Source organism: Meles meles, chromosome 3, assembly GCF_922984935.1.
Source record: "Meles meles chromosome 3, mMelMel3.1 paternal haplotype, whole genome shotgun sequence".
In the NCBI taxonomy this organism is placed as follows: domain Eukaryota; kingdom Metazoa; phylum Chordata; class Mammalia; order Carnivora; family Mustelidae; genus Meles; species Meles meles.
In genome coordinates, this window is record NC_060068.1 from 98,062,522 (window position 1) to 98,088,754 (window position 26,233).

Genomic DNA, 26,233 nt, shown 5'->3' on the forward strand with positions numbered 1-26,233 from the left:
AAAGATAAGCTATTTCCCCGTTTTAGCTGATGAAACCAGTAGGAAAGGAAAATAAAAAACCAAATACTCAATAATTTAGTGACATACATAGGATTTTATGATAAAAAATATTTCTGCCATACCTGTGCTTTTTTTTCACAAAGCGTATACACAGTTTCCAAATTTGGGTCATTGTGAAGTGGATGAGAATACATTCTATGCTCAAAAGCCTCCACTTTCTGGATAACTTTTTTCAGCCCTTGATCCTGAATGCCCATATCATCAATAGGATCTAATAAAGGAACACCATCAGGAAAACGTTTCTGAACTTCCTAAAACAAAAAAATTTAAAATTATTTTTTTTCATTTTATAGACAAGATTAGTTAAGAGTAAATAAATATTTCCTTCTATGTTTTTCTACGCACAAAGAGAAACATGCACTTAAAAATGCACCTCAAGTGGAGCTCAATTTTACATGCATATGTTTTTAAAAATTCCTTCTAAATTGCTGTACTATGATTTATTGATATAGGGATGTGTAAAATTTATTAGTAACTCCAGTACTTAGAATTCAATAGTTCTGAATGTGGCAAAACTTATGGACAAACACATAATTGTATCTTTAGGTTGTTATAACCTCTTATTGTTATAAATAATGCTGTATTTAACAACCCAACTATAAACCGTTTTTAATTTTCTCATGATTTCTTTGGCTGCTTCCTAGGGGTGCACTATGGAGTGGAAAGACATAAATTTTTTAAAGGGTTCCAGATCCCTATCAAAAAAAAATTTTTTTTTAACATGATTTATAATAAGCATGTGAGTTCAGAGAAGGGACAGCTCACTGTAGGCTAGTATCCCCCTGGGATCCCTTCAGGGTCTTCACTAGGCCTTAAAGGTAAAATAGGATTTGCTATGTTAGGGATCAAAAAAAAAAAAAAAAGAAAAAAAAAAAAAGGTTATCCACATAAAGTTCTGTAAAACTGTCAGGAGAATTCTTCAATTCAGGAAGCCTGCCTATGGACCACAGCTTATTCCTACTCTAATGAAAGCATACTGTTTATCTGTTTTCTCAAATTCTAGTACAGAGTCTTTGCAGCATAGTAAATATTAATCCAAGTATTTGTTGACTAAATAAATGACAAAATTCCTTTTCTTCCCCTACTGGAAAATAAAATTCTAGAATGTCATTAATTTTTCCTACTGAAAATAAAACTATTTCGTTAATTTATTAGCTACACTAAAAAATGGTTAAAACTCCTGGCATATGACTTTACACATAAAATTCTTAATACAGTCTAGTTATTTTCACTCAACAAATAATAAAGCAAAACATATTTTGTATAAAATAGTAGCCATGTTTTCCTCCATGAGATCTCCTTTAGTAACTTGCTTTGTTGGTATATTCAAGAAGTGGACAATCTACACAAAGATCTGCTATTATTTTTTATTAAAAAGAACTGCCACTGACAGCAGTGTTTATAGTTTTTTTTGGAAAGACAGTGATACATTTTAAAGCATTTAAGTTGTCTTGCTATAAATCCTACTTATATTTACATAAAATTTATGTTTAAATTTATAAAATTAACACACGTACCTGTATTGATTTTAAAACACTCTGTCTATTATCCACCGGTCGAAGGTCTTTAGGAATGTAAAGCCTAACACTGCTGATGGCAGACAGGAGGTGTACCAAAACTGGAACAACCTACCAAGAAAAAGTTAAAGAACACTACAATTAAAAACGCACGTTTTCAATCTCTGCCATTTCCTAAATTTAGCTTGAATCCTTAAAACAAAGCTGCATTTACAATTTGTGACACACGTAATAGTTGATAATAATCACTGTGGAAGCTTCTATCTTATTAGAAGCTGTATTTGAAAACTAAAAACTAATTCAACCTCTAAACAATGGGCAAATAAATGGTACCTAAACGTAAGTTATTCCTGCAATACAGAATTCATTTTCACGTCCTCACTTACTGGCATTTTCTGAACACCTTAAAGTACAACAGCACTACAAAGGAAGGGAAGACTCCTGGTTTAGTTTTAGATGGCCAAGTAAGGTTCATGTAAGCTCTGGATGGGCCAGAATGAAGGGCAGATGAAAAAAGTATTTCAACCAGAAGAAACAGTATACTCCATTAGACATAACAAAGAATCACCTATCTTCAAACTAACTTCAATGCTTTCTCCTGACAAGAATACCTTCCCTCACGGGGCCAGGGTGGCTCAGTGGGTTAAAGCCTCTGCCTTCTGCTCGGGTCATGATCCCAGGGGTCTGGGATCAAGCCCTGCATCGGGCTCTCTGCTCAGCAGGAAGCCTGCTTCCTCCTCTCTCTCTGCCTATTTGTGATCTCTGTCTGTCAAATAAATAAATAAAATCTTAAAATCTTAAATCTTAAAAATCTTAAAAAGACATGACATTTTGCTTCCTTTAAATTTAGAGGGCATCTGTAAACTGAGAAGTTAATACTTTCAAAGTCCAAATTCATATTTTAATAAAATTATTATTTATAGGGGCGCCTGGGTGGCTCAGCGGGTTAAGCCTCTGCCTTCAGCTTGGGTCGTGATCCCAGAGTCCTGGGATCGAGCCCTGCATCAGGCTCTCTGCTCAGCAGGGAGCCTGTTTCCCCCTCTCTCTCTGCCTGCCTCTCTGCCTACTTGTGATCTGTCTGTCAAATAAATAAAAAAAAAAAATTTAAAAAAATTGTTATTTATAATATGTATTATTATATGATATATAATATCATATTATTTATTTATAATAAATATTAAATATTAAACAAGTGTCAACAAATCTGTATATACCAAAACTAAAATATTAGCAGATCATACATAATAACCAAAGAGAAAAGGTATCTGTTAAGTGTTAGTAAGTGAAAAAGATGAAGAATGAAAAAATAGAGAATGCCATTTAAAGGGAACAACTATAACTTCTTAGTTGAAAATGACCAAAACAATAATACAACAAACTGTCTATTTTATTTTCTCAACTGTTAACAGCTTGCCATATGTGCTTTTTCTCTTTCCAGAAAAGATTTTGGGGGGTTTTGGAGGGAGTATTTTTTTCTTTCTGCCTTCCTTGTTCCTCCTCTTAGTTTAACCATTTGAAATTAATTTGCAGGTAACATGTCACTTCACCTTACCAGCAAATACTTTATCATGTATCTTCTAAGAACAAGCACATTCTCCTGCATAGCCACATATATAATAAAAATTTAACAATAATATATTATCATCTAATATATAGTTCATATTCAAATTCCCCCAAATGGCTTATTAATGTCCCTTATGGATACTACTACCACCACCACCAATTTCAGATCTGGCATCCAGCCAAGGATCATTTATTGCATTTAGCTGTCAGGTCTCCTTAATCTTTTTTTTTTTTTTTAAAGATTTTATTTATTTATTTGACAGAGAGAAATCACAAGAGAGGCAGGCAGAGAGAGAGGAAGGGAAGCAGGCTCTCCGCTGAGCAGAGAGCCAGATGTGGGACTCGATCCCAGGACCCTGAGATCATGACCTGAGCCAAAGGCAGCGACTTAACCCACTGAGCCACCCAGGCACCCCTCCTTAATCTTTTTAAATCCAGAATACTCCCCACCTTTTTTGTTTTTATGGGTTTTACACTGTCATATAATTTCAGAGGTAAAAGTTACAAAAAACAGAATAAAGAGCTCCTATATGCCTTTATTCAGATTCACCAATTATTTACATTTGCCCCATGTGCTTTATCATTCTCCCTCCACACACACACACCACAGTCACAGTACAAGTATTAAAGAGGGAAATTTAATGTTGATATAATATTGTCTTATCTATGGTCCATATTAAAATTTCACCTACTTCCCCAATACTATCTTTTATACTACCCTCCCTCCCTCCCACCATTCCACACATCCAAACTAGGATGATGAATTAAATTCAGTTGTCGTAATTCTTTATTCTACTTTAATCTGGAACACTTCTCAGTTTTTCTGTGCTGCTTAGGCTACTGACGTTTTTGAATGAGCTAGTTGTTTTCTAGAATGCCTCTGAATTTTAGTTTGTCTTATAAGGAATCATCAGATTCGGGGTACGCATTTTTGGCAGAGGTGATGTTTTTTTGTTCTTCTCATCCACTGATCAACATTACTGGTGATACTAACTCTTATTACTCAATACAGGTGGTTATCTCTAGCATTTTCTACTGTAAAGTTACTACTCTCCCCTTTACAATTAATAAGAAACTCAGGGGTAGACTCATACTCTGTAAATAGCCCATTCCTCAATAAACTTTCAACTCACAAGTTTCAGCACCCATGGACTATTCTTGCCTGAGTTCATTCGTGGTAGCTGCCTAACAGTGACTTTTCTAACAGATTCATTCTCTCTATATTTTATCTATCTACCTACCTACCTAAGTATGGATTTGTGGATGTTTACTTTCATTTGATTATAATCCTTTAACATAACTTTTATTCTCAAACTGTCAAATCTGTTTTTAAATGAGACATTATGAGGGCTAAACTGACTTTAAACCACCAGTTTGGGGGGCCTGGGTGGCTCAGTGGGTTAAAGCCTCTGCCTTCGGCTTGGGTCATGGTCCCAGGGTCCTGGGATTGAGCCCCGCATCAGGCTCTCTGCTCGGCAGGGAGCCTGTTTCCTCCTCTCTCTGCCTGTCTCTTGCCTACTTGCGATTTCTATCAAATAAATAAATAAAATCTTAAACAAACAAACACCAGTTTGTGACCCATGCAAATCCTAGATGCACTGTTTCAGTAGAAAGAGAACACTGAAGTGAATATACATAATCCAAAATGGCAGAAAAACTCAAAATAATTCACTTGGCTTTAGGCAGGAAGTATACACTTTGTGTATTTCAAGTTGAATTCATTTAGCACAAGTATTTGAGAATTTCCCTGAAAACAAAATAAACACCATACAGGAAAGACTTGATTCAGAAGCAAGTCAGAAACTGCTCAATTTCTAATGTTGTTTCCCGTAATGAACATTATCCAAAAATGGTCAACTCATTCTCATTAATGGTAATTCTCATTAATGACAAGAAAGACACCACAAAAGTCCTCCAACAAATGTCTCCTTAAGTACAAGGAAAGGAAGATCCTACAACTTAAGTTTTGTAAATAAGAAGTTAAATGCTTAAAAACCAACTGAATAGTTCTCATGATAAATCTCTATACATAGAGATCTAAAAACATAATACTTGCATAGTGTAATTCATGTAACTTTCTAACCCTACTAACCTTATAAAGTAACTGAGAATTCAGACTCATCATGATATAAGATTGGTTTATATAAATCCAAATAATCGTGTGGGTAATTCTTGCAAACTTGTTAGAATACCAATAGCAGGAATAGACCTTTCCAATCTTTTCAAGCTTGCCATAAATCAATTTCCCCTTTTAAGATAAGCAAATGATAAGGTAGAAAGATAATAAGAGAAGTCAGGAACTTAAGTGAATACAGTCTAAACAAGTTTCAGGCAATGCCATTTCTTCAAATCAAGGCTATTAATTAAAATGTGATTTTTAAACTTTTCATCCAGGAAAGGTATTTTTATCTTATTTTATTTTTTAGGAAATGTATTTTTTGAACCAGCTACATTTTAATCAAGTCCAGGCAAAGTTATTTAAACTGATGTGTTTTATTAAATTTTAGATTTTTAAAAACTAAAAGTGTGTCTTGATCTAATTTTCTTTCTAGGACTCTAGAAATTAACCAAAAGCTTGCAGCAATCTAAGAAGCATTTAAAAAGCTAAATTTGGTATTGCACATACTCCCAAGTTAAAGGAAAGAAAATGACTATGGAAATCCCATTTCCTACTCCTATCTCATGTAAAGGAAGTCTGGTTCAAACCTACCCAGGCTACATAGTAACTGCAGTTGAAAGATGAAATTTCCTTATAAATTATCTGTGGAATGATTTCTCTGTGTCCAGGATTCCTATTCAAGATATTAAATTTATAAAAGCAAACAATATATATGTATTCCATCTCTTAAGCTACAGTCCTTCTCTTTTTTGTACCTTTATCATTTAACCACATATAACAGAACCTACTTCTTTTAAAAAAGGGACATTTCGAGGTGCCTGGGTGGCTCAGTTTGTTGGGTGTCTGACTCTTGGTTTTGGTTCGGGTCATGATCTCAGGGTCCTGAAAGCAGACTCCAAGCTCAGCAGGGAGTCTGGACTGATTTTCTCCCTCACTCTGCCCTTCCCCTCACTCATTCTCTCTCTCTCTCAAATAATGAATCTTTAAAAAACAAAAACAAAAAAGGAACGTTTCATGCTCTGTATATGTTGCTTCCATTGCTGTAAATGCAATGCTTGTCTGAAAATATTTCTACAAATCGGGTGAATTTCTTAATACTTCTTTTATAAAACCTTTACTGATCTCCCTCCTCAGACACACTCTACCCCAGTGAGAGGATGCATTTCTGATATTCAGCAAGTGGAGCACAAAATATTCCCCCATTAAGCTGTAAACCCCTTGAAACCACAGATAACATGAAATATATACTTCATGTTAACACACCTCCCCTTAATTTCCTGAAATAAACTGAATAAAAAATGTTAAAAGTCAATTATACCTCAATCAAAAAAACGCTATAGACACAGTTTGTCTAGGATCCAATGACGTCTAACCTGCAGAGGCTATTAAACTGAGACAAATCATGATTGTGAAGTACTATAAAGTTTCTTAGTATCTTTTTTTTTTTTTTAAGTTTCTTAGTATCTTTAAGTAAAATGGGAACAGCTGCTAGGCTTAAAATCTGAGCCTAAAAGCAAGACAGACAACAAACCCGTTTTCCTTAAAATGCTAACTCTAATGAATTAGTCATCAGATCATTTTCTTAGAAGAATCTAAATGTTCACTGGGAAAGAATACCACGATTTATCATGTCTGCCATGAGAGAAAAAGAATGCTGACACGTGTGCCATGTATTTGCCATTCCAAGTTGCAATAACTTTGAGTACAATGACTATCTGCTAAATTGTGGGAGTTTTACTCTCATTCACAGTTAAGCAGTCAATTGTAAAATAAACATTATGGAAAAAAATCATACAAGTTTCAATGGTGCTGGAATTCTATGGAACAAATTTTAAGACTGAAGACTAGAAACCAAGGGATAGCTGGGATTCAGAAGTATATAATTATATACTTAATTATTATTATTATTAATTATTATTAATAATATATATCTTAATTATTATTTAAAACATTTAATAATGAACAGTCTCCTTAAATACTGCCAATTCTGGATTCCATTGTCATCTGAACTAATCCAAAGCAGCAGCCCTGACTCTGCAGTGGCAGATTTTAATTTTGATAAATCAAAGCTTATTATGACATATATGATTACAATGACATTCCCTAAAAAATCTAGGAATACACCACATACTTAAAACAATATTTTAGAATAACAAAATTCCAGTGTATCAGCCTTCAAATACTTATGTGCCATCTCAACAGTGAGATTTTACCTATATTTATTTAAAAAAACAGAAAGGGGGATGTTCAAGAAATATAGGTATCTCATGTAACAAACTGAATGTTTCGAATTTAATTGAAAGCATAGGTACACTGAGGAGCTTGGGAAGATGGCAGAGTAGGAGGATCCTGAGCTCATCTCCTCCCATGGACACATCAGGACTGTAACTATATACAGTGCAATTCACTCTGAAAAGGGCCCAAAGACTAGCATAAAAGCTTTTCCACAATAAAGATATAGAAAAGGCCATACTGAGATGGGTAGAACGGGCAGAGACATGGTTGGGAACCAAACCCCTCAGCAGGGTGACGCCAAACAGGAGTGTTATCTCTGGCACAGAGTTCTACTCTGAGGAGTCAAAGGATCAAATCCCACATCAGGCACCCCCGCCCTGGGGATGTGCATTAGGAAGACAAACCCCTTATAACATCTGGCTTTGAAAATCTGGGACACGTAACTCCAGGAGAGCTAGAGGGCTATAGGAACCTTAGGGTTCACTCCTGAAGTGCCATCATTCAGGCTGGAACCCAGAAGAGAGGCAGCAGTTTGAAAACTGTATGAGTTATAAGTGAAGGAGATTTACTAATTTTAGGGTACGTGCCAGAGGGGCTGGAAGTATAGGAGCTTTCTCCAGGGACAAAGTGCTATCTGGTGCCATTTTTCTTTCCCTCCTACAGCCTAGCTGGCCTGATACTTATGGAAGCCAGTTCTGACACGCTCCACTTACCCTGCTAGTACTGCTCAACCTGCTCTGGTGTTCCCCTGTGGATGTGTCCTTACCAACCCACATGTCCTGGCAGAAGCCCCTCCAAAGTGGCTCATGCCACACCATATCCATCAGGCAGCCTCAGCTAGAACCTACGCACACCCAAAACAACTACTGCCAATACAACTACCAAGCAACAGTGGCTGGAACTGGCATCCCACCCATCAGTATGACCTCAACAGTTACAGCTGGACCTCTGAGTGAGCTGGTCTGGGGCCTGGTCCTGTCCATCAGCATTCCTGAAGCAGTCAGGGCCTAGCTACAATAGAAGGGTAACACAGGAGACACCCAGGACCAGCTGGCTCTGGTGATTGGGGGTTCTGTGCTACAGGGCACCACAAATGTCTTCTATACAGGGTTACTACATTTAACATCAGGAGACACAGCTGACCTATCTAATAAACAAACAGTCAAACAAAATGAGAGACAGAGGAATATGTTTCAAATGAAAGAACAAGGCAAAACATCAGAAAAAGAACCAAATAAAGTGGAGCTAAGCAAGCAACTTGATAAAGAATTATCTAAAGTAATGGTCATAAAGATGTTCACTGGACTTAAGAGTAGAATGGATAAACTAAGGGGTACCTGGCTGGCTTTGTGGTTACAGTGTGTTACTGTTGATCTTGGGGTTGCAGGTTCAAGCCCCACCGTGGATGTAGAGATTACTTAAAAACAAAAATATTTAAAAAGAAAAAAAGTACAGTGGATAAACTCAGTGAGAACTTCAATAAAAAGACAGAAAATATAAAATGAACCAATCAGAGCTGAAGAATACAGTAACTAAAATGAAAAATACACTAAAGGAAATACACATCAGATTAGAGAATGCAGATGAATGAAGCAGTGTGCTGGCAGATAAGGTATAGTGGAAATGCCCAAGATGAACAGGGTAAAAAAAACAAAACAAAACAAAAACAACCTTGAAAAATGAGAGTAAGTTATGGTACTTCTAGGACAATATTAAGTGTACTAACATTCAAATTATACCACTCTCGGGGCACCTGGGTGGTTCAGTGGGTTAGGTCTCTGCATTCTTCTCAGGTCCTGATCTCAGGGTCCTGGGATTGAGCCCCACATCGGGCTCTCTGCTCAGCATGGAGACTACTTCCCTCTCTCCCTCTGCCTGCCTGTCTGCCTACTTGTGATCTCTCTCTCTCTCTGTCAAATAAATAAATAAATACATACATACATACATAAAATATTTTTTAAAATTATACCACTCTCAGAAGGAGACAAGAGAGAAAGCAGCAGAAAACTTATTTGAAGAAATAATAGCTGAAAATGTCCCTAACCTGGGAGAGGAAAAGGGACATGAGGATTTAGGAACCACAGAAAGCCACAAACAAGATGACCTCAAGGAGGTCCACATCAAGAAGACAATAAGCAAAATATTAATATAATTAAAGATAAATGAGAGAATTTTAAAAGCAGCGAGAGAAAAGCAACAAGTAACATAAAAGAGAAACCCCATAAGGCTATCAGATAATTTTTCAGGAGAAACTTTGTAGGCTAAAACGAAGTGGCACAATATACTCAAAGTGTTGAACAGGAAAAAACCCAAAAACCTAGAATATTATTCCCAGCAAGACCATGATTCAGAATTGAAGGAGAGAGAGAGAGTTTCCCAAACAAACAACCCCTCACAACCCTAAGTCAAGACCTAAGCTGAGACCAAGAGTCAAACACTTAACCAACTTGGGCCAACCAGGCAGTCCAACAACTATAAATTTTTTATACATCCAACACAGGAGCAGTTACGTATATAAAGCAAGTACCAAGCGACACAACTGGAGAAAGTGACAGTAATACAATAATAGTAGGGAATTTTAACATTTACATCAATAGATCATCTAGAGAGAAAATCAACCAGGAAACAGTTGCTTTGAAAACGTAGACTAGACAGATATATACAAAATGTTCCATTCAAAAACAGCAGAACAGAACATAATTTTCAAGTGCACATGGAATATTTTCCAGGACAGATCATGTTAGGCCACAAAACAAGTCTCAATAAATTTAAGAAGGCAGAAATCATACCAAGCATCTTTTCCAACCACAATGGTATTAAACTAAAATTCAATTAATGAAGAAAAACTGGAAAAAACATAAAGACAAGGAGACCAAACAACAGGTTACAGAACAATTAATGAGTCAACAAAGACATCAAAGAGAAAATTTTAAAAATACCTTGAAACAAATCAATACAGAAACACAACAATTCAAAATCTTTGAGATGCATCTAAAGCAGTTTATAAAAGTTTATCGTATGATACAGGCCTAAATCCAGAAACAAGAAAAATACCAAATAATCTAACCTTATGCCTAAAGGAACTAGAAAAAAAGTAAACAAAGTTATATAGGAAAAAAGTAGGGAAAAAAAAAGGTAAGAGTGAAAATAAGGGAAATAGAGTCTTTAAAAAACAACAAAGAACAATAAACAATAAAACTAAGAGCTGGTTCTTTGAAAAGATAAACAGAATTGATAAACTTTTAGCCAGACTCATCAACGAAGAGAGATAATTCAAATAAATGAAGTCAGAAATAAGATAGAAGTTACAACCAACACCAAAAAATGATAATAGAGTTGTCCAAGAATTATATGGCAATAATCGGACCATTTATAAGAAACCGATAAACTAGAAACATAAAATCTTCCAAGAGTGAATCAAGAAAAAATAAAATGTGAACAGACCAACTACTAGTACTGAAATTGAATTAAAAATCAAAAAACTACAAACAAATGAAAGTCTAAGACTAAATGGTTTCACAGGCACATTATACCAAATACTTATTTCCTTATTTTTATTTTTTTAAGATTTTATTTATTTGATGGAGAGAGAGGGAGAGATAGAGAGAGCACAAGCAGGGGGAGCAGCAGGCAGAGGTAGAGGGAGAAGCAGGCTACCCTATGAGCAAGGAGCCTGACATGGGGCTTGATCCCAGGACCCTTGAATCATGACTTGAGCCAAAGGCAGACACTTAACTAACTGAGCCACCTAGGTACCCCATTATACCAAACATTTAAATGAGAGTTAGTATCTATTCTTTGTCAAATTATTTTTAAAAAATCGAAGAGGAAGGAATGCTTCCAAATTCATTCTATGAGTCCAACATAATACTACTTCTTAAAACACACGAAGACACTACAAAAAAAGAAAATTACAAACTTGTCTGTGATGAACACTGATGCAGAAACCCACAACTAAGTATTAGCAACTGACTTCAATAATACATTAAAAGTATCATTCACCATGATCAAGTGGGATCTGTTCTAGGGATATAAGGATGGTTCAAAATCCATAAATCAACCAACATGATACAGCACATTTACAAAAGGATAAAAGTCATATCATTTCCACAGATGAAAAAAACATGTAACAAAATACAACATCTGTTCATGATAATAACCCAACAAAACTGGTATATACCTCAACGTGATATAATACACATAACAAAACCAGTTAATACTATTCTCAATGATAAAAAGCTGAAAACTTTTCCTCTAAGGTTAGGAAGAAGGAAAACATGACTACTATTGCCACTTTTATTCCACATAGTATTGGAAATCCTAGTCATAGCAATCAGACATAAAAATGAAATAAAAGGCATCCAAATTGGGAAGAAAGAAATAAAACTGTCACCATTTACAAATGACACAGTATTATATATAGAAAGCCATACTCTACCAAAAATTGTTAGAATAAACAAGTTTAGTGAAGTTGCAGCAGGATCAATTATTATTTATGTTATGCTTCTCCACACTGATAAACTGTAAAAGAGACATTAAGAAAACAATCCCATTTGCAATTTCACCAAGAAGAATAAAACATCTAGGAATAAAGTTAACCAAAAAGGTGAAAAGTCCCTGCACTCTGAAGACTATAACACAGTGATGAAAGAAAGAGAAGATGACACAAATAAAGGATAGATATACCATACTCAGGGGCTAAAAGAATACTGTTAAAATGTCTATACCACTCAGGGCGTCTGAGTGGGTCAGTTTGGTTAAATGTCTGCCTTCAGCTCAGGCCATGATCCTGGGATCCTGAGATGAAGCCCTATGCTCAGAGCAGGGTCTGTTTCTCCCTCTCCTACTGTCCCTCCCACTGCCTGTGCTCTCTCTCGAATAAATAAAATCTTAAAAAAAAAAAAGAAAAAGAAATACCACTCATAACAATCTGCAGATTTAATGCAATCCTTATCAAAATACAAATGGTATTTTTTGAAGAACTAAAACACATAATCTTAAAACACACAATCTTAAACACAAACATCTTGATGTAGAATCATCAAGTCAAATAGCCAAAGCAATCTTGAGAAAGAAGAAAAAAGCTGGAGCTCAACACAATTCCAGATTTCAAAATACACTACAAAGTTATATAATCAAAGCAGTATGGTACTGGCACAAAAAAAACCCAGATCAATGGGACAGAACAGAGTTCAGAAATAAACCCACCATTAAATGGTCAATTAACCTTAAAAAAATGAGGTAATCAGAATGTATAATGTGGAAAAGAGAATTTAAGTGACAAACAGTGCTGAGAAAACTGGACAGTCACATGCAAAAGAATTAAACTGGACTACTTTTCTATACTGTATAAAAAAAATGAATTAAAGACCTAAATACAAGACCTGAAACTATAAAACTCCTAGAAGAAGGAACGTTTGGGTGGCTCAGTTAGTTAAGCATCTGACTCTTGGTTTCAGCTCAGGTTATGAGATGGAGCCCCATGTCACAATCTGTGCTATGCGCAGAGCCTGCTTCAGATTCTCTCTTTCTGTCCCTCCCCCGCCCCCACTCACGTTCTCTCTGTAAAAAAAAAAAAAAAAAACACACAAAAAAACAAAAACAAAACAAGTGGTTTGGGCCACTGCCTTCGGCTCGGGTCGTGGTCTCGGGGTCCTGGGATCGAGTCCCGCATCGGGCTGGGCTCTCTGCTCGGCGGGGAGCCTGCTTCCCTCTCACTCTCTCTGCTTGCCTCTCTGCCTACTTGTGATCTCTCTCTCTGTCAAATAAATAAATAAAATCTTTAAAAAAAAAACAAAACAATTTTAAAACCTTCTAAAAGAAAACATAGGTACTATTGCATTAGCAATTCTTTTTTTTTTTTTTTTTTTTTTGGGATCAGGCTCCTCAGGCAAGGACAACACAAACAAAAATAAACAAAAGGTTCTACATCAAACTATAAAACTTTAACAGGACAAAGGAAACCATCCACAAAATGAAAAGGCAATCTACTTGATGGGAGAAGATATCTACAAATGACATACCCAATAAGAAGTTAATAATAATAATAAAAAAAAGAACTCATAAAACTAAATACATATACAAAATCTGACTAAAAAATAGACAGAGGACCTGAAAAGACAGGCTTCCAAAGAAGATATTCAGAGAGCTGACATACACATGAAAAGATGCTCAGTAATACTAACTATCAGGGAAATGCAAATCAAAACCACAATGAAATATCACCACCCACCTGTAAGAATGGCTAGTATCACAAAAATAAGAAGTAAGTATTGGTAAGGATGTGGAGAAAAGGGAACCCTCATGCACTGTTGGTGAGAATATAAATGCATACAGCCACAGTGGAAAACAATGTGGCAGCTCCTCAAAAATTAGCAACAAAAGTACCATATGATCCAATAATTCCACTTCTGGGTATCAACCCTAAAAAAATAAATACACTAATTTGAAAAGATACATGCATCTCTATGCTTATTGCAGCATTATATATAACAGCCAAGATAAAAAGCAATCTAATTGTCCATTAACAGATGAATGGATAAAGAAGATGTGTTACACATATACACACAGAGTAGTATTACTCAGGCATAAAAAAGAATGAAATCTTGTCATGTGTAACAACATGGATGAAAGCGCAACACCATGGTTAATATGTTAAGTGAAATAAATCAGGCAAAGATAAATACCTCATGATTTCACTTATATGTAAAATCTAAAAAAACGAAAGGAACAAACAAAACCAAACACACACTCATAAATACAGAGAACAATTGGTGGTTGCCTGAGGGGTGGTGGGTGAGGTGACAGATGAAACAGGTAAAGGGGATTAAGAGATAACAACTTCCAGTTATGAAATAAGTCACAGGGATGACAAGTACAGCATAGGGAATACAGCCAATAATACTGTAATAACTTTGTATGATGGCAGATGGTTACTACACTTATTGTGGTGAGCATTTCTAATATATAAAAACTATACTGCAAGCCTCAGATTAATATATTATGTCAACTATACTTCAACTAAAATTCTGTTAAAAGCACATGTAAATTAAATGGTTTCAACTAAGGAAACTTATGCAGGATTTTTAATTATCAAATTCCTGCTTCAGTATTTCATAGGAATACAATAAATAGGATGAAGTAAAACTGTAACGTTATTTCATCACAAAAATGATAAAACATCATTACAGTTCAAGTAAAATCCAACTTCATGTAAAAATTTATATTATTATATTCTCTTTATCCTTTACTTTATCATTATTTACCTGATCAAAATTTGATAATAGAACAAGATTTTTTTTTTTTTTGAAGATTTTATTTATTTACTTGACAGAGAGTGAGAGATCACAAGTAGGAAGAGCAGCAGGAAGAGGGAGGGGGCGAAGCAGGCCCTTCACTGAGCAGGGAGCCGGATGCGTGGCTCAATCCCAGGACCCTGGGATCATGACCTGAGCCGAAGGTGGAAGGCAGGCACTTAGCCGACTGAGCCACCCGGGTGCCCCTAGAAACAGAGTTTAAATCTCATTAACCAACCTTCTGATATTTTAGATGGCTTTAACATACCTTTAAAAGCCTTGAAATCTTCCCATTTAGAAATCAAGACATTATGTTCATTACAATCATATTCAGGAAATCTAGTGATTATAAATAATTCAAAAAGTATTTGAAATCTGAAGATGGAAAATAAAGTGCAAACCTGCATCTCTCCTTTCTCATCAGGTTTAGCTGGTTTTGCAGCCTCAGTAGCTGAATTTTTCAAACTTTCTTTGCTACAGCGCAGAAGTACTTCAACTACATATAAAGGATCCAGTTCACCTGAATTAGGCTAGAAAAAAAACAAGATAGAAGAAGCTCATTATTTCTTAAATCCTGGCCCACAAATTTTAAGTTCCATAGGTACAGGGATTATGTTCTCAGTATTTAGCATTATGAATGGCACATATAGCACAGTAAATGTTTATTTCATGCAATGAGGGCTGTCTGTCCTTCATCCTTCAACATTCTCCACTAGATGAAAACACACAGAAATTACTTGATACTTATGAATTCAAATGAGATTGAGTGTTTGTATGGTCAGGGTGGTATGGTTATAGACTTGATACTTATGAACTTAAATAGAATCAGCTGCCCTCCCTCTCTGCTCACACTCTGTTTCTCTCTAAAATAAATCTTTGAAAAAAAAAAGTACGAACCATTAATTGACATAAAATGCCATTTTAAGTTTCCAATGATTAGTTTTTAATTTTATTTAATGTTATAGAATTAGAAAAGGAAACTATTAGAAATGAACAGTTTCAGAAAATAAATGTGTCTACAAATTATCCCAATTAAACAACATGTAAATTATACTAAAGTAGATTACTTTATTGCTTAGTACACTGGCACCTCATTAACATGATTTTATATCATTTTATTAAAAGACTTTTGTCTTTTATTTCTCTAATAAAAATATGGTTCTCAAGATCCAAGGATTAAATATATAATTTATGATAATTTGCTTGACAGCAGTATACTTCAAAGAGCATTAAGATATTTTCTTGGTCTTTTTTGAATGATCCCTTTTGCATAAAATAGATAAAAAGAAAGTTATTTTGACTGAAGAGTAAACATGTCAAAGAACTAAGTGCTTGGTATCCTCTAGGAATAGTTATTCTTCAAAACTGAAAAACTTTCAAGAATGACAATAAACCCATAGCTACGATTGATTTCTGCAATAAACTACCAATCACTTAACAAATACATTTCCAAATGCAAACCAAAAATACAATCATAATTATTTTAAATTACTGAATTCAAATTTCTGAAAGCATAAGCTCCATTCCTCAAAACTCAGTTTTTTTCCTCCATGTACTTCTTTTTTTTCCCAAATATGGTTTTTTTCTTATTTTTAAAGATGTTTCATCAAAACAGTCTTCATTTTGGTACAGAAACAAACCAAAGGTAAATAGTATTTACTTTTTTAACAAAATATTTTATTTATTTATTTGACAGAAAGAGAGAGCAAGAGTGCAAGCAAGGGGAGCTGCAGAGGGAGAGAAAGAGAAGCAGACTCCCCACTGAACAGGAGGCAGATGCTTCACTGACCAGTGAAGTAAGCCATCCAGGCATCCCCTGATTAGTATTTTCAATTAAGTTTGTAGCTGCAAAAATTATGTATTTATGTAAAGCTTAGTCAAAATAAAATGATTTTATGAAACAGTGAGCTAGGAAGTTATAATCCAACTGTTAAATTCTTCTACAGGACAAAAGACTGTAAGGAGAATCAATGACTGTTATCTTTGCCTCCAGAAGGGAAAAAACCATCTGGGTAAGACCCATTCCAAAGTTTGATGAATGAATGAACTCCAAAGTGTTAGGGGACAAGTGAGTATTCAAACAAAAATAATCTAAGATTTATGAACGATCTGTACTGTATTTAGATAATCTAAAACTGTCTTTTGTGTTTAGTTCCAATCCTATGGATTTTATTTTTAAACTTAATATTCTTCCTCTGTAAGCAAAACAATCAGAGAAGTGACCATTGGAACTCAAGTATATCTACGTCATCTTTCTTTGTAAAACTACCAAAATCATTCACATTAGAGATATGCTTAAGCATACTATGGGAACACCCTTCAAAGACTTCTTTATTGAGGCATTCAATGGAAATCTTCTGTTAAAATTATTTCTTAAAGATTATAAAATGATTCGGGGCACCCAAGTGGCTCAGTTGATTAAGTGTCTGACTCGATTTTGGCTCAGATCACGGTATCAGAGTTGGGCTCTGTGCTGAGCATGAGGCCTGCTTAAGACTCTCTCTCCCTCTCCTTCTGTCCCTCCCCACTACTTGTGTGCTTCTCTCTCTCTCTCTTGAAAAACAAAGATGATAAAATCGTTCTCACTGAACTTTGTCTAAGCTCTATACTGTGGTAAAGGTGGATCAACAATGTCATCCTTTACATAAGAGAATAGTTACTAAATGTTCTAGTTGGCTTAATGATGGTCTTAGTATACATTCTTTTAATTTTTACACCTATGTCCTTATTTTTAACTTCTTAATCATATAATTGAACTTTCTTTTTCCTAACTTTTCACTACTTTTAAAATGTGCCTAATTTCACACTATAAATGGAAATTATCAGATTAAAATATACTTTTGATGGAAATTTCAAGTTTGTAGAAGGTAAAGAAATATAAAATAAATTCTGACAATGTTGACAATTACATTTTTACCTATTTAAAATGCTTCAAATATCTTCTTCCTTACTGTGTATTTTTCCTCTTTCTACCAAACCCATTAACCACAAAAATCTGTTATTAGTATTCTGACCTAGGCTACAAAATCAATAAACTAAGTACTTCACGTTTTTAGTGAACAAAGGTAAGTAACTCAGTGGAGAAATGAGTTTCACCACCAACTTAAGCAGAAAAAAACTGAGATGTGTTCTTCTCCCCATTCCATATTTGCCTAAAAGAATTCTCATCGACACTACTTTTATACATGGATTAAGGACCAAGAAAAGTAAATCATTTAAAAACTTGTTCACTATGTGTGTGCAAATGTAACTATAATTATGTTAGGTATAATTTTCTCCTTTAAAAATATAAAACCTGACATCAATTACCAGCATGACAACATAAGGAATGCATCACAAACCCTGCTCTATAGCAAACTTGGGAAAGTTATAAAAAACCAACCATGTAAAGTCTCTGGAAATGGTCCTCAGGGCACACAGGAAGTGAAGAAACATCTATTCAAGAAAATCCGCAAAATTTATTACAAATAACATGAGTCTGATCTCTAAACCAAGATCATTTCCACCTCACTTTTAGTTCAGCAAGACAAAAACTGCAGACTAGTGAATCCAAAAACACAGTAGGGGCTCCCTCTCCCTGCAGCTCTCAGTTGGAGGGCCATCTTCCCAGAAGACATAGGATGGCAGCATTGCTTATCCTGCTCCCACCAACCCACTGATGAGCATAAGTTCTGGTTAAGTGAGGCTGAGTGCTGGGGGCACCCTTCTTCTGCCCAGCCACCAATGGTTGGCCCGAGGCTCTATCTTAGGTGTAGGACTGCTGAGAATACTGAGGCCTCAACTACCCTTGTTTTAGGGCACTGCTGTCATGCTGGGAGAGGCAAGCCATAAAGACCTGACGCTTAGGGCCCGTGGTTCTCTCAGTTGGTTATGCATCCTATTCTTGATTTCAGCTCAGGTCATGATCTCAGGGTTCTGGAATTGAACCCCACGAGGGATTCCCACTCCGCAGGGGTCTGCTCATCTCCCTCTCTTTCAGCCCCCACCTATCCATGCTCTGTCTCTAAATGAGTAAATACAATCTCAAAAAAAAAAAAAAAAAAAAAAAAAAGATTTGAGGATACTGCTTCCATCCTTCACGTACTCCACAAGTCCTAAAGTGTCACTCAGAACAAAGAAGTTTTTTTTTGTTTTTGTTTTTTGGTTTTTTTTTTTTTTCAGAACAAAGAAGTTTATAAGTGGGACTGGAACAGACTTTACTCCATCAAGCTAATCACTAAACTAATAAACAAGAAATAACAATATAACTGTGTGAGGGGAGGGAAAGAGGGACCAGTACCAAAAGTGCTACAATATATTATTTAAAATTTCAATTTCAAAGAAAAAATTGTAAGACATGAATAGAAAGGTATGATCCAATACCTAAATACCAGAAAAAAGCAGGCAACAGAAGAAAATGCCTATGAGAATGACCAGATATTGCATTAAACAAAGGCTTAAAAGGTAGCCAGTATAAATATTTTCAAACAACTAAAGGAATCATAATTAAGTAAAGGAAGGTAAAATAACAATGTTATATCAAATACAGAATATCAATAGAGATAGGTATGATTAAAAACGACCAAAAAGGAAATTCTTGAATTCATAAGCACAAGTATGCCTGAAATGAAAGAAATCACTGAATGGGCTCAAGAGATCTGAAGTAGCAGAAGAAAGTGTTTGTACGTAGACTGAGAGATTATGTAACCCGAAGAGCAGGGGGAAAAAAGAGACAATGAACAGAACCTTAGACGAATGCAGGATACCAATAAGTACAATACACCCATAATGTGACTACCAGGAGAAGAGAGAAAAAGATGAAAAAATATCTGATGAAATAATGGCTGAAAATGTCCCAAATTAACTGAAAAATATTAATCTACATACTTGGGAAATTCAATGGACTCAAAGTAGAGTAAGTATAAAGAGATAAACAGAGACACATCATAGTAAAAATGCAAAAAGCCAAAACAGAGAATCTTGAAATCTGCAAGAGGGGGAAAAAAAAAAAAAAAAAAAAAAAGACTCCTTACAGTGGACCACAATAAAATTAACAGCAAAAACCTCTCAGAAAAACAATGGAGACCAGAAGGCAGTGGATTGGCATATTCACAGAAAAACACTTGTTAACCAAGAATTTATAAATCCAGCAAAGTTGTTTTTCAAAAATGGATATTCCCAGATAAACAAAAACAGAAAATTTGTTGCTAGCAGAACCCACTTTATAAAAAATATGAGAAATTCTTGAGGCTGAAAGCAAGTGACACTAGACATTAGTAAATCTACATGAAAAATCAGAGCACTGGTAACAGTAACTATATAACTATAAAAGACAGTATAAAAATTATTTCTTTTTCTACTAAATGATTTAAAAATTAAACTATACATCTATAATAAATTATTAAGTCTGCAACATACTTAATAATGTGTATGTTGGTAATAATGGGTAGGAGCACAGTTGTACTGAGCTAAGGCAATAACACCAGATGGTAACTTGAATCCACAGGATCCAATAAAATAAACCAGAAATAATAAAAAATGAGATTAATGTAACAAAAGCTATAAACAAATACTTGCTCTTTCTTCTCTAACCTTCTTTATAAATCATAAAATCATATTAAGTAATAATTGTAACATGTAATATTGGATTTGTAACACTTATAGATTATACAAGAGGAAAAATGGAACAAGTGTATACAGGAGTAATGTTTCTATTATCTCAATGCAATTCAGTATAAATCTGAAATTTATTCTATTAAGTTAATATGGAAATACTGAATATGAAAGACCCTAACAACCACTAAGAAAAAAACAAAAAATAGAGATGTAGAGAAAAAAATATAAAAAGTAGAGAAAGAAATCATTAAAATAAACTGAAATGTTATGTTAGAACATAAGCACTTAATGCAAAAGAAAGCAGTAGAGAACCAGAAAAACAAAAAAAGAAGTGAGACTAAAGAAAAAAAGCACAATGAAAGACCCAAATCCAATGATATTAATAACACTTAGGTGAACAGATTAACCAATTGATTAAAGAACCCAAACAAAAGGTAGAGATTTTTCAGGCTGAATAAAAAAAGATCCAACTATGCAGTGTATAGGAGACACACTTTAATTGACAGAAATGGAGATAGAGCAATTGAAAAATAGTTGAGTCTTCAATACCTTACTTTAATGCACAGAACAAACAAAGATTTGCAAGAAAAGAAACAAAAGACTTGAACAACACCATAAATGAACCAGACCTAACAGACATCTATAGAATATCTCACCCAAAACAGAATACACATTCTCCTCAACTGCACATAAAACATTCTGAGGGCAGACCATGTCAGGCCATTAAATAAAAATTTCAAGAAATTTGAAAGGACTGAAATATGACAATTATTTCTCAACAAAAAAGAAATGACATTAGAAATAAAAAACAGACAGAAATTTGGGAATTTCACAAATAGATGGAAATTAACACATGCCTCTAAACTGCCAGTGGGTCACAAAGAAGAAATCAAAAGCGAAATTAGAAAATACTTGGAAGTAAATGAAAATGAAGAAAACTACACCAAAACTTATGGGATGCAGTTAAAATATCTCCATGGAGGGGAATTTACAAGCATAAATGCCTGGATCAAAATGGAAAAAATATCTCGAATTAATAACCTGACCTCCTACCTTAAGACAATAAAAAACCCCCCAGAAAACTAGAACTAAAGCTAGCACATAGAAGGATTAACAAAAATGGAGCAGAAATTAATGATAATGAAAAGTAGAAAAAAAAAATCAGTGAAACCAAAAGCTGGTTCTTTGAGATCAACAAAATTGACAAACACTTAACTAGATGAAAGATTCAAATTATAAGAATAAGAAATGAAGGAGAGGCCATTACTAAACTACCTTCTGGAAATAAAAAGGATTATAAAGTAATACCATGAACAATTATATACAAGTAAATTAGGTAACTTAGATGAAATAGACTAATTTCTAAGAAAGCAAATCATTAAAACTAACCCAAGAAGAAATAAACAATCTGAACAGACCTATCAAACTGAGTTAATAATCATAAACTACACTCAAATAAAAGCCAAGGCTCAGGTGTTCTCACTGCCAAATTCTTCCAAAAAAAAAAATTAATACCATTTCTTCAAAAACTCGTCAAAAAACAGAAGAGAAGTGGAATACTTCCAAACTCATTATGAGGCCAGCATTAATCTGTTAGGAAACCCAGACAAAGACATCACAAGAAATGTAGGTGCAAAAGTCTTCTGCAACATACTAGCAAAATGAATCCAGCAAAAAATCAAATGAATAATGCAACACCGGTGGGATTTACCCAATAATTCAAAGTTGGTTTAGCACTTAAAAATCAATTAACCCAATCTACCACATCAGAATACAAAACAGAATTAAAAACAATCACATGATTATCTGAATAGGTAAATAAAAAGCATCTGATAAAACAAAGCAATCTTTCATTACAAAAACACTGAACAAACTATGAATAGAAAGAAACTTTCTCAATTTGGTAAAGAACACTTCACAAATATCTGGAGCTATCATCATTCATAATAGATAAACAGTGGATGTTTCCTCCCTAAATCTGGAAAAAAGACTAGGAAATCTGCTCTCATCATCTCTATTAATATTGTACTTGAGGGTTTAGCCATAACGACTAGGCAAAAAAAAAAAAAAAGAACTAAAATGCATCCACATTGAAAAGAGAGAAAAACATCTGTATTTGCAGATACAACATGGGTTTATAAATAGAAAAAAAGTAAAAGTTTATACTTGAAAAACAGTAAGTTACCAATTAAGAATATCTAAGTAAGGGGCGCCTCTGTGGCTCAGTTGGTTAAGCAACTGAATCTTGATTTCAGCACGGGTCATGATCTCAGGGTTGTTGTAATCTAGCCCTATGCTGGGCTTCTTGCTTAGCTGGGAGAAGCTTGAGGATTCTCTCTGCCTCTACCCCTCATCAAAGCTTGTTCTCTCTCACTTTCTCTCTCTAAAATAAATAAATCTTTTATTAAAAAGTGTAAATATAAAGAAAACAGGCTATGTTCATGACTGAAAAACTCAATTATGTTAAGCCAGCAGTATTCTCCATGCTCAGATTCAGTGCAAGCCCTCTTCAGAATCCAGCTGACTTCTTTGGAAAAACTGACAAGCAAATAATCGAATTCATATGAAACTGTAAGGATCCCAGAATAGCCAAAACAATCTTGAAAAAGAAGAACAAAGTTGGAGAACTCATAAATCTATTTTTTTGAAACTTAACTATAAAGATATGGTAAATGAAGACCATATGGTACTGGCATTGGAATAGACAGAGGTCAATGAAATGGAACTGAGAGTCTAGAAGTAAAGCCATGTGTCTATGATCTTCTGAGGTTTTTTTTTTTTTTTTGATCTTCTGAGTTTTGACAAGGATGACATGATCATTTTATGAGGAAAAAACTTTCTAATAACCAGGGCTAGGACAAGAATGAAGGTAGACCCTTACCTTATACCACATACAGAAAACGGATCAGGAACCTAAATATAATAGGTGAAACTATAAAACTCTTAGAAGAAAACACAGAGGTAAATCTTCATGACCTTGATGTTGGCAGTAATTTTTATATATGACATCAAAACCGTGAGTAACAAGAAAAAAATAAAGACTTAATTTTGATTTCATCAAAATTAAAACCTTCCGCATCAAAAGGCACTATCAAGAAAGTGAAGATAGGGGCGCTTGGGTGGCTCAGTGGGTTAAAGCCTCTGCCTTCGGCTCAGGTCATGCTCTCAGGGTCTGGGATCGAGTCCTGCATCGGGCTCTCTGCTCAGCAGGGAGCCTGCTTCCTCCTCTCTCTCTGCCTGCCTCTCTGCCTACTTGTGATCTCTGTCAAATAAATAAAATCTTAAAAGAAAAAAAAAAGTGAAGATAATCCACAAAATGGGAGACAAATATCTGGAAATCAAATATGATAAAGAACTCATATAATTTAGTAATAAAATGACAACTCAATTTGAATGTGGGTGGGTCAAAGAGCTGAAGACATTTCTCCAAAGAATATACAAATGGCCAATAAGCACATAAATAGATCCTTGGCAATATTAGTCAGCAGGGAAATACAAATCAAGACCACAATGAGATACCACTATATACCGAGTGTAATAAAAAAGTCAGACATTAAGTGTGGTGAGGATGTGAAGAAATAAAAACCATTATACATTGTTAATGGGAATGTGAAATGATGCAGCCACTTTAGAAACAACCTGGAAGTTCTTTAAATGGTCATACAGTATCCACAGGATCCAGCAATTTCAGTCTCAAGAGAAATGAAAACATATGTCCACACAAAAACTCAGACATGGATGTTTATAGAGGTATTATTTGTAATAGCCCAGAGGTAGAAACAATCCAAATGTCTATCAACTCATGAACAGATAAACAAAATGTCGTGTCTGTATAATGGAATGCTATTCAGTCACAACAGAGAACAAAGTGCTGATATACACTACAACATGCTTAAACCCTGGAAACATTAGGCTAAGAAGACGACTGCAGCAAAACACTGTATCACGATTTAATTTTATGTAATTTTCAGAATCTAGAGAGAGTAGATTAGTAGCTGCTCAGGACTGAGGGTGTGGGAGCATAGGGTAGAATGACAAAGGTTTCCTTTTCCTTTTGAAGGGATGAAGACATCCTAAAACTTTTGAGGGGATGAAGACATCCTAAAATCAAGTGGTGATGGTGAATTTACTAAAAGTCACTGAGTAAACAGTATAGTACATAGATAATATCTCAATAGAACTGTTGAAAAAACAAACACATAACAAATGTAAAACCTGCAGTGAAAGAAACACATAGCACTTCAGCACATGACAAGTAAATTCTACCCTAGCAATATTATCTTAGATATAGCTAAATTAGTAAACTGGTGAAGGCTTTTTCACCACGGGTTATATAAGTATGAATGAGAAGTGACTGGGTGGCTCAGTTGGTTAAACAACTGCCTTCGGCTCAGGTCATGCTCCTGGAATCCCGGGATCGAGTCCCACATCATGCTCCCCGCTCAGCGGGCTTCTGCTTCTCCCGCTGACCTCTCTCCTCTCATGCTCTCTCTCTCTCTCTCAAATAAATAAATAAAATCTTAAAAAAAAAAAAAGTATGAATGGAACCACAACATTTAGCATTTATAGCCACACTTTTCACTGTACATGAAAAACAACTTAGCTGTCAGAAGTTTAAATGAAGACTATCCTTTCAAGTTCTTCTCAAGGAAGATCATACCTTTGTTACTAATAATTGTTCCTAAAGAAAACAGTGTGTGTCTTTGGAAGGGAGAAGAGGGAGGCAAGCATTTTATAGTCTTCCCATGGCTAAAGGTGGTAAAATAGAAAATATAAAAGCCTATAAGTCAGACAAACCATAAATGACTCTTAATCTCACAAAACAAACTGGGGGTTGCTGGGGGGAGGTGGGATTGGGAGAGGGGGAGTGGGCTATGGACATTGGGGAGGGGAGGTGAACCATAAGAGACTATGGACTCTGAAAAACAACCTGAGGGTTTTGAAGGGTCAGGGGTGGGAGGTTGGGGCAACCTGAGGGTTTTGAAGGGTCAGGGGTGGGAGGTTGGGGGAACAGGTGGTGGGTAATGGGGAGGGCACGTTTTGCATGGAGCACTGGGTGTTGTGCAAAAAGAATGAATACTGTTACACTGAAAAAATAAATAAAATGAAAAAAAAAAAAAAAAAAAAAAGAAAAGCCTATAAGTCATATCTGAGTTCTTGTCATGGCTCAAATGAATAATACCTATGCAATCTTTTTCAAGGTTAAACTTCCAAGCTTTACTTCACTGTATATTTAAAATAAGGTGGGGGGAGGGGAGAAAGAGAGAGGCAAACTTTACCCAGTTTAATACTGTTGGCTCAATACAGCCAATTTTTCACATATCTAAGTTTCAAATCTTATCATCACTAAAGCTCCCCTCAACTTCCCATTCAAGAGTGTCCATTCTAGTTCCTCAGTATCCTCCACCTGAACCCTTATTCCATCCTCCTTCTGACTCACCCAAAAGAGTATGTTTCCTTAATAGACAAACTTGTATCTACTATGCTATCTCTTTCAATATCCTTCAAACACTGTCAATACAGTAAGTTCTGATCAGATCAATCCCTCCCTCAAAAATAAACAGATGTAAAAAGCACCAAACTAAACCCAAGCAAACCAATCAAGCAACCAACTAATCTTCAAACACCTACCAGCGCTTTCAAATGTTTAGGTATCTAGACTGAATAAACTGAAATCCACATTTTCATCACTTTCTATTGAGTAACTTCAATACCTCTAAAAGATTTCACTCTTTACCTGAAATGTTCTGGGCCTACTGCACATCACTGCTCCTTCAGCAGTAAATAAATGTCCACCAATGAATGCTACTCATTCTCCAAGGTTTCCTTAAAAATTTTACATTATATTC

The 26,233-nt window shown here is 35.1% G+C and overlaps 1 protein-coding gene across 1 annotated transcript in view; it reads right to left on the reverse strand.

Annotated features, from left to right (window-relative positions):
- MTREX (Mtr4 exosome RNA helicase) overlaps nt 1-26,233 on the reverse strand; it is a 105,536-nt gene that overhangs the window by 23,365 nt on the left and 55,938 nt on the right. Inside the window, exons 19-21 of the mRNA XM_045998832.1 lie at nt 15,191-15,319; nt 1,578-1,688; nt 123-311 (exon numbers count right to left, since the gene is read on the reverse strand). Of these exons, the coding sequence (XP_045854788.1) occupies nt 123-311; nt 1,578-1,688; nt 15,191-15,319 (429 nt within the window). The remainder of the gene's footprint in view (nt 1-122; nt 312-1,577; nt 1,689-15,190; nt 15,320-26,233) is intronic.